General features: G+C 34.1%; 1 protein-coding gene across 1 annotated transcript; it reads right to left on the bottom strand.

Annotated features, from left to right (window-relative positions):
• Nucleotides 1-3,063: 3,063 nt before the first annotated feature.
• LOC131874872 (receptor-like protein 49) lies at nucleotides 3,064-5,901 on the bottom strand. The gene has a single exon (XM_059218803.1). It carries the CDS (start codon nucleotides 5,899-5,901, stop codon nucleotides 3,064-3,066), a length of 2,838 nt encoding a protein of 945 aa, XP_059074786.1.
• Nucleotides 5,902-10,266: the final 4,365 nt, after the last annotated feature.

The raw sequence follows: 10,266 nt of genomic DNA, 5'->3' as shown, positions 1-10,266 counted from the left end.
TAAAGTATATCTTTTAAATATTTATAGGAATAAAACAAGAAGACTCTAAAGCAGATTTACCCGTAGTGAAGGAAACTATTTATTTGCTTTTGATCCCTAATGTTGTTCAAAGGACTTTGACTTGCAACAGTGGGTACTGGCTCCTTTGCACAATAGTTGTCAAATGTGTATTGGGTAGTGTGGCGTGGAAATGGACTTCAAGGGAAGGAAATATTTTGATCACTCCTCTACAACATTCACACAGCCTTCAATGCCAATTATAGCTTGATGATACCAAATAATAGATTAAATAAAAACTTCATCAAGAGGCCCTTAAAATACACAAATAGCTTGATGATACCAAATAATAGATTAAATTAAAACTTCATCAAGAGGCCCTTAAAATACACAAACATAATCGAATTGGAAGGCAAAATTTTAGATCTTCATCACAGTTGATTCATCACATTGAGGATCAAAATGTATAACCTGCTCTAAATTTATGTGGCAGACATGCTTAATAAAAATATGAATAAAACCATATGCTTACACAACTAAAAATAGATTGATCTCAATATTATTAGTATTATATGTTAAGAAAACAATGTCTCTAAAAGCTAACAAATTACAAAACAAATTTGTATCATAATTATAGATAATTTTTAGCATAGTCATAAATGACAAATATTTTCTGAATCTTTTAAAATGATAATGTTGTCCATCACTAAAAAGTATTTTCTACTCTAAGTTGTTGTAAGACAATTACAATAGAATACTTGGAGGGCAAGGTTTACTTAGGTGAAGGCCGTAATAGGTTGTATTGACTTGGAGGCCACCATAATTGCCCCTTGGAAGATTAATGTGGGACAAGCCCAGATTGCCCAATAATGTGGGCGATTGCAGCTCCAAGGAGATAATTACTGGGAAAGGCTAATAGCCTTGCAATGCCTGGGAAAGGCTACGATATTTTGTGTAGTCTATAAATGTTTTGCCTCTGTATTTTGTGTAGTATATAAATGATTTGCCTTTGCAATAAAGAAAACAGAGTCTACATAAAAACAGAGCATACTACTACTCTATTCTTAACCCTGCTGTTAAGAACAGAGTAGTAGTATCTATAAGTCAATTTGTTTATTGTTGTTATTGTTTTCTCTTTGCTATTTTATTTTGCTAATTAGTTGGCTCGGAGGAGACAGGGTAGCTTAAAAAATCCGTCTCATGTTGTTATCATCAATTGCTTACAGTTTGCGAGAAAGGATTGGAAATACGAATTTAGCCCATTTCCACCCAATTTTAATGTTTGAAGAGAAAGCATGTCTCCAAACTACGGTGGAAACTTGCCCTCCAAATAATTTTTCTCTAAGTTCACCATCTCAATGGAAGAGCGATTTTGAAATTGGGAGGAATATTTTCTCTAAGTTCAGCATCTCAGTGGGAGGAATATTTTCTCAGCATGACTACACTCAAACAACCTCACTATTGGTCTCATCCAAAAAGTAGGAATAAATATCATAAAATGGAAAAGTATTATATCATATGCATTTAGTACAGTTTATAGTTAGGAAAATATGACTGCTATAGCCTCACTAAGATGGCCAATTTTCTAATGTATGATGTCCTTCAATCAAAGTGTCAATTGTTATATGTATCTGTAATGACTCTCCTATGGAGCTATCAATTTTGTTAAAAAAAATTAATATCAAAACAAAGAGTATGGATACATTTAACTACATTATTCTAAGTTCAACTTACTAATTTATATTTCATAATATTTTTATTAATATAAATTATAAAAAAACAAAATTACATGATTATAAAAGAAAAAATCTTCATCTTTATTACTTTTTTCTCTATTTTATAAAATATTTTATTCATTTAGTAGTTATTCTTGATCTTATAAAGAATAAAATAACCACCATAAAATAAATTCTAGCTACCATTATTAATATTATATAAATTTTAATTTATAAATAATTTAATACTGCACATTTTTTTGACAAAAATTAATTTATATTTTTAATCTAAAATAATAATAAATAAATAAATTTTTATTGTTAATGATAAAATAGTTATGACTTTTTTTTCCTTAATATAAATCTGTCAAAATAAAATAAAATAATCAATAAACATTATTGATTTTGATTCTTCAAGTTAATTTAAATTAAAATTAAAAAATATATTACATAAATGTTATTTTAAAATTCACTTAGACTAACAAGATGTCAATTTTTTTTATTTTTTCATAAAATTGATGCATCATTAACATTTAGATGAAAGCTAAAATTTGTTTATAATTTCTACCTTGTAATGACATGATAAATTTTTAATGCTAAGAGGGCACTTCACCTTTCATATTTCCCAATGATTTTACATTCCTTATTATCCATACAAATTCTTGACTATGCCACCTGCAATAACAAATCATGAATGGTCAACGTGTTACTTTATTTGATTTACAACTAAAAAATCTAGGCAAACTTTGTACCTGAAATTGCTTAAATTTCTAACTCTCGGGAATCATTGCATATTGCTTTGTCAATCGAACTTTTTATCAGAGCTATTATAAGACACATCTTCCATGCCACTCAATAGGAATAGGGAAATAACACACTAAAACAAAATGTAGATATAAATAATTGATTGACCTGTCACATTCAAGATCAAAATAAATATCCCACTCTCAATTTATAAGGCAGGCATGATGATACATGAACAAAACTTAAATTTTACTTAATAAAAATATGCATAAACCATATGCTTGCGAACTAAAAATAGATTGACTTCAATCTTATTAGGTAGGTCAACATCATATGCTAAGAAAACAACTAAAGCTTACAAATTAGCTTACAAACTTCTACCACAGTTGTACCACAGTTGTAGACAACTTCTTGATATATAATTATAGAAAGCAATTATTTTCTAAATCTTTCGAAAAGATAAATGATAATGTCGTCCATCACTTGGAAGCATTTTCTACTCCAAGTTGTGGTAAGACACAACACTCCAATTACAATTGAAAACCCAACTGCAAAGCTCATTCCCAGACCAACTGCCCACCATGTATCCTTCTCTTCTTCTTCTTCTTCATGGCGGACAAGGTTTACTTTGGTGAAGGCCGCAACAGGTTGTATTGAGTTGGAGGCCGCACAGGCCTGAATTGTTTGAAAATGATGATGCCTCAAATGTGTAGAATTGTCCCCCTTGTGGTATCCTACCAGAAAGATGATTGCAGGACAAGCCCAGGTAACCCAAGAATGTGAGTGATTGCAGCTCCAAAGGGATATTTCCAGACAGTTGGTTGTGTGACAAATCAAGAGACTCCAATTGTAGCATTTTCCCCAAACTCTTCGGGATTTCACCCGTAATATGGTTTCTTGAAATATTAAGAATAACCAAACCCTCGAGCAATCCCATGTCTGGAGGAATTCCACCTGCTAAATTGTTGTTTGATAGATCAATACATTTTACCAGTGCCAATGACCTTACATACTCCAATTCTTGTCCTTTGTTAATGACTGTCACTCGATCCACATAGAAAACGTCGCTATATACTTGACCCACATAGAAAAGGTCTTCATCAACTGTTACTGTTTGGTTTTTCATGGCCTGTAAAGATGAAATGGTGGCGGGAATGATTCCTGAAAATTTGTTGGATGAAAGATCCAAGATTTGAAGAAATGGCAATGTTGTGACTTCTAAAGGTATTATGCCTTCAAATCTATTTGATCTCAAGATCAAAATCTTAAGCTTTGAAAGCTGCCCTATCCAAGTTGGAATGTTCCCTTTCATTCTGTTATTGCTCAAATCTAGTATCTCCAACTCTTTACTGTTTGCAAGAGAGGATGGGATATACGACTTCAGTCCATTTCCACCCAATTTTAATGTTTGAAGAGAAAGCATGTCTCCAAGCCCCCGTCGCAACTTGCCCTCCAAACAATTGTTCTCTAAATTCAACATCTCAATACAAGAGCTATTTTTCAAACAGGCAGCAATCTTACCTGTAAGCTTGTTATTTGAGAGATCCACAATCTGTATTTGGCATATAGAAGGTGGAATGCTACCGTTGAAATAATTTCGAGACACAGACAGATACTGAAGACTAGAATATTCTGCTGGAATGGATCCACTGAGTTGATTCTCTGACACGTCCAAATAATACAGGCCATCAGAAAGGAGCGGAAGCTGCCCTTGTAAATTATTGCTATGCAAATCCAGACTCCGCAATGGACTTCCCATCACCGAATGAGGCAGAAATCCTGTAAAGTGATTATGAGAAAGATTGAGATTCTCAAGAGAATTTAAAGCCCATATCCACTGGGGAATATTTCCAGTAAGGCTGCAGTTGGACAAATCCACATCTCGAACCCAATATTGAGTTATTAGGAATGTTGGAATACCGCCTTCCACGTTACATGACCTTAATCCCAGCTGTTTAAAAGAGAATCTTGGAATCCATGTTGGACTGAACTTGGCAGTTAAAAGATTATCGGAAATGTCTAAACCGACAAGTTGGCTGAGATTATAAAGGTGAGACTCTGAAAAAGTCCCACTTAACCGGTTGGAGTACAGGTCCAGGCTGTTCAGTTTAGGAAGATTGGAAATGTTGAGAGGGATGGCACCTTCTAAATTGTTGTTGCTTAGATCAAGGTATTCCAGAGATGAGAGTTGGCCAATTGAAGGGGGGATTTTACCCGTCAATGCATTGCAACTCAGATCAATCCTTGTAAGGTAGTGAAGCGTACCGGCGGGGGATGGAATACTGCCATTCAACTGATTGTAACTCAAATCAACATATTGGAGATTCGGAAATGCAGCCAACAGCATTGGGGGAACGGGACCATCCAACTGGTTATGGGATAGATCAATATAGGCCAAAGGAAAAGGTCTTCCCAACGGATGTCTATCCCCAAACGGCGGGATGTGGCCTCTTAACATGGTATCAAAGAGATCCAATTCTCTAAGCGCTGTGAGATTTGCCATAGTAATCGGTATACTTTCAACACGGCAGCCTGCAAGATACAAGACAGTTAACGAGGAAATGTTGGCAACAGAGTCCGGAATGGTTCCTCCCATTGCTGTGGCTGAAAGGTAGAGGGTGTGAAGGGAAGCAGACTGTTGGGATAGAATGCTTGACAGGTTCCCTCCTAGATCCCAATTAAAGGACAAGTCCAGTAGTTGCAGTCTTGGAAGGCTCAGCAGGGCAGAAGGGATGCTACCAGTAAAACCGTTCCTACCAAGTTCGAGGTGGGTGAGATTGGTGAGGTTGGCAAGGGAAGGGGACATTTCTCCAGAAAGATCACAGCCAGACATTTGAAGACGGGTGAGAGCGTACATGGTGGAGAGAGCGTTGTCCAACTCATTGCTATCCACTCTTGACATGTTCACATTGTCCAGGATGAGCTCTCGTAAATCTCTCATGTTTCCAGTCCACGCCCGCATGTCCACCATTCTCAGAACATTGTTCGATAGATCCAAGTAGTGCAAAGTAGACATGTTCCCTAGCTCCCTGGGAATATCTCCTCTAAATCCAGCATCTGATAAGTCCAAGTAGCGCAAACTCTTGAGTCTGGCCAATCCAGGAGGGATGGGAGCTGCATAGAAGTTATTCCAACTGAGATCCAGATGCTCCAACTGTTTCAAATTGAACAAGGGGGAAAGAACATCCCCAGCTAGATGATCATCATCTTCATCAGCATGCATGGAACTGTGGAGATCGAGACGAATGACATGATGTGTGTGAGGATGGCATTGGATTCCATTCCACTCACAACAGTTGAAACCATGCCATGAGTTGAGCACTTGATTGGAGGGATCAAGAACAGATGCCTTGAAACGCAAAAGGGAATCCCTTTCAAGCCCTGGACAACACCAACCGCCATTGACGTGGAAGAGTAGAACAAAGGCTACAGCTAACCAACACATTTTCATTAGAGCGCCTCTAGTTGAATATATAGAGAATGACTTGAACCCCTCTCCATTTTCATTAGAGCGCCTCTAGTTGAATTTAGCTGCATCACGCGAGTAAACTGAAATTGCATTCTGATGCAGTCAGACGAGATTGGAAGGTACGCGACCATCGAAAATTTCGTAATTGTATTCTAAAAAGATGGATTACTCTAATCCACCATCTTCACCTAAACCGGCATTCGATTTTTTGACTAGATAATAAAAGGAAGATTCTGAAAAGTCCAAATTTGGTTTCAATGAATTTGCATTAGGGACAAGTCGGGGAAAAATTTGTAGCGTGAACAACACGCAATGTAGGCCCATCGAGAAAAATAATGAAAAATTTGACACAGTCATTATTATCATACACGGCATTACTTGATATGTTGAGGTGTTTGCTGCATGAAATTTGTATGAAATTTTCTTCCGCGTAAAGTCCCCCGCAAAGCACAATTTGAAGCTGTATGAAATTTATTTAATTTTCTTCTGCGTTTTTTTTTAATTTTATGAAATTTATTTAAGTTTCATCCTATTTAGGGAAAGAAGTTTTTATTTTTTGATAAGTCTATATATTTTAATGTAAATCAAATTATGATATTGTTATGGAGATTCAATTATGTTGTTTTGGAGTCAAATTTATTGATCCATGTTTTATGAATAATGGAAGAACCCATCTCTAATGATAATTAATATCCACTTAACATCTAGATGAATATATTTCACTTAATTTTTGGGGGGAGGGGATTGTGAATAGTTTATTATTTATTTAATGTAAATTCATTTTGATTTGATTTTTAAAAGTTTTTAAAAAGCTTGTGATTTTAAATATTATTTTGTAAAAATTTAATTGTTTAATTTTAGAAAAAAAATTTTCATTTTTTACATATTATTATTTTCAGATTTACATTATTAGATTAATATATTATATTAACCATTAATTATGTATTTCTAACTTTATAATAATAAATTATATGTTTAGATTTTTAAAATTTTAATTATAATTTATTTTAATAATTATTATACTATAATATATAAATAAATGATCTTAAGATATATTATATAAAAAATTTAATAATATTATTATTCAAATTTTTAAAATATATAAATATATAATCAATAGTAAGTTTTTAATAAATATAATTACTTTTTAAATAATATTAATTATTATTATTCATATATATAAATTGAATTAAATAAATAAATAAATTATGAATTGATATCTTCTTTTGATAGATTTGATTTTACTTTTAACTTTTTAGGTTTATTATTACGTGTAACTTTTAATATAATTTTTAGCTTTAACAATTTTCATATAATTTATTTTATTTTTAACATTTTATTTGAATTACAATTTTAATTTTTAAAATTTAATTTATTTAATATTAAATATATTTACACTCAATTTTAGAATAAATTTGTATTTGTTAATATTGAATTTATCTTGCAAACTTGGATCTGCAACTTGCAAGGGCGACCATGGTTGGCAAAGGACACCCAACAATAGAGCTTCCCTTCCGAAAATCAGAGGCATTGGTAGAATGGACCTAGGATCTTTGCTAGCATATCTAAGAGTTAGTCTCTCCCTACATTTGTCATGGGTTCAAATGGAATGCCTATTTGCAAGGGTGGTTGGGCTGATATTCAAAGCTTCAAGAAACACTCAAACTTTGATGCTAAGAGAAAAAAGGGTACCCTTAAGGAAAAATCATTGCATGGAGCATCTAGGGAACCTCTTTATGTTCGAAGAGGATCATATCCTCATAGGAAGTCACTAAATCAAATAAATGGTGGGAATTGGGGAAAGAGGCAGGGTATAGGGGAAAAGAAGAGGAGGGTTCCCAGTTATTAGGGTTATCATAAAGATGAAGGACTCAAGCAAAGAAAGAGTTATGGCGATAATTTTTTTATAATGCCATCTAATCCTATAGCTCCAAATGCTAATCAATTAAAGGACAAAGCTTTATTGGTGAAGTGTGGTGGAGCGGAGATGTTTTAGAGATAATGGATTGGTGAAGGAAAGCCTACTCAGGAAAGATAATTATTTGACCCCTTAAGAGTCTTTTTTTTTTTTTTTGTAGAATGCATAGGTCTGAATTTGAAAATCAAATTTTTATATGGAAATCCATCTTCTTCAAATATTTTGGCTTTCATTGAATCAACTGGACCCCCAACTTCGATCCCACAAAATATAACTTCAAAAAATCTCCAAAATGGCTTCGTTTTGTAGGTTTACCTATAGCAAGTTGGAATGGGGAAGCTTTGATTAGAATAGGAGATGCCCTAGGATCCTTTTTGGGAGTAGAAGAAGACTTTCTCAATGGAAGATTAGGGGATGTGGCAAATATCTATGTGGAGATTGACTCAAATAGTGGAGTCTTTAGAGAATTAGAAATATTATCAGATTGTGATAGATGGCATCAGAAAGTGAAAGTCTTGGATGATAAGCAACCTAGAAGCTGCCCCTTTAGGGGAAAATCGATGGCTAGTTGTTTCGGAGTCAACAAGAGCTTAGAAGGGATGACGATGCTAGGTTTGGAATTAGATGTTGATACCCAAAAAAACCCTAAGGCTTTGGGGGGCTTGATAGGAAGCATAAAAGGCAAATCCGCACTAATTGGAGAGGAAGATAGTAGGAATACTCTATCAACCTTTTGCCTTCATGAAAAGGAAGGAGAGGGGAGAAAACCCTGGAAGGATGGGCCTCCATAAAAGATATCACAAACCAAGTTAGGCAAGATAATCTTGAGAGTGTCGAAGAAGAAGGAAAATGATTGGAATTGGTTAAAGGCATAAAAGAGTTAGTGAATGCTACATAGATGCATTTGGGAGAAGGAGGAAGATAAACATATAGATGAGTTGAGGGATAATAATAGAGAGGAACTTAATCAAATTAAGAGTGAAACTGGTCCTCTAAGTCAGGGAATCAACCATCAATCATTTTTATATCCTCAAAGGGTGGCCAATTGGGTTTTGACAAGATAGAGGTTGAGGAGACTCAACTACAAAAGGAAGCCTCTCTTGTTAATGGCCTAGATGTTGATCAAAGGGAGGACCCATTGGCTCCTAGTTTAGATTAGGAGGGAGAAATTCAAAAGGTTGTAGGGCTAGAATCTATTGTCAGAGAAGAAGAACATCTTTCCCCAAAAATGGAAGCAGATAGTGATTTCTTTAGTATCTCTCAACCACAAATTGAGGAAAGTGAGGAGGAGTTGAAAGAAAAACAACTTTTGATTCAAATGAATTTGAATTTGACACACACTGGCCGGAGAGACAAGTCACGAAACAACTTGTAGCATGAACAACACACAATGTAGGCACATCGAGGAAAATAATAGAAAACTTTACATGATCATTATCATTGGAGAGTATTGCACAGGATCAAAAAGCCATCATGTCTTGAAAGAGGAAAAGGATCCATTACTCATTATTTTAGTTTTATTTATTTCAAAATTATCTTGTGTTAAAGTTTAATTATAAAAAATTTATAAAGGTTTTTCATAGTAGTTGTTTGGTTAAATGTAAGAGTTGAAATGGTTATCATTAATTTTCATTCTTCACATATGAATAATTTTTTAAAAAGTCCAAAACCATCACTTTTAAATCTATGAATTCAAATATTGATGTTTCGCAGAATGTTCCATTTTCACATGATTCCTACCCACCTACCAAAACAGAAGTCATTTCCAAATATCCATTTCGTGGGGTTACCCAATTTGCGTCAAGGACGATAATTTGACAGTTGAAATAGACTGTGATGTGAAATAGACATGTCCCGTGCATCACGTAAGAAAATTGGTGCAGTCAGACGAGCTAAGAATTGCATGAGAAGGTACACGACTACCGAAAATTTCGTAATTACATTCTTAAAAGATGAATTACTCTAATCGACCGTCTTCACCTAAACTGGCATTCGATTTGTTGACTAGAAAATGAAAGGAAGATTCTGAAACGTGCATATTTGGTTTCAATGAAAGGGGCAAGTCAGGAAAAAAATTGTAAGCGTGAACAACACACAATGGAGGCACATTAAGGAAAATAATGGAAAAACTTGACATGGTCACATTGAAGTGGCTATTAAGTAGATAAAATGGTATTTTGTACATATTTTATCATACATGGGCATTACTTACATAGATTTTTGAGTTGATAAAGAAAAAGAGAAAACAGGGGAAATGGAGGTGTTTGTTGTATTAAATTTATTTATTTTTCTTTTGCACAATTTGAAGTTGGTTTTCCAAGAAATGTTATTTTTTCATTTTCTATTGTCTTCTTTTCACATAATAGAATGTGAAGTTGGCATTTATTTTTTAATAAGTAGAAGAACATATTTTCCACAACAAA

This window comes from Cryptomeria japonica, chromosome 4, assembly GCF_030272615.1.
Source record: "Cryptomeria japonica chromosome 4, Sugi_1.0, whole genome shotgun sequence".
Lineage (NCBI taxonomy): Eukaryota > Viridiplantae > Streptophyta > Pinopsida > Cupressales > Cupressaceae > Cryptomeria > Cryptomeria japonica.
The sequence above is the reverse complement of the archived record's forward strand: the minus strand, read 5'-3'. Positions and strand labels throughout refer to the sequence as shown.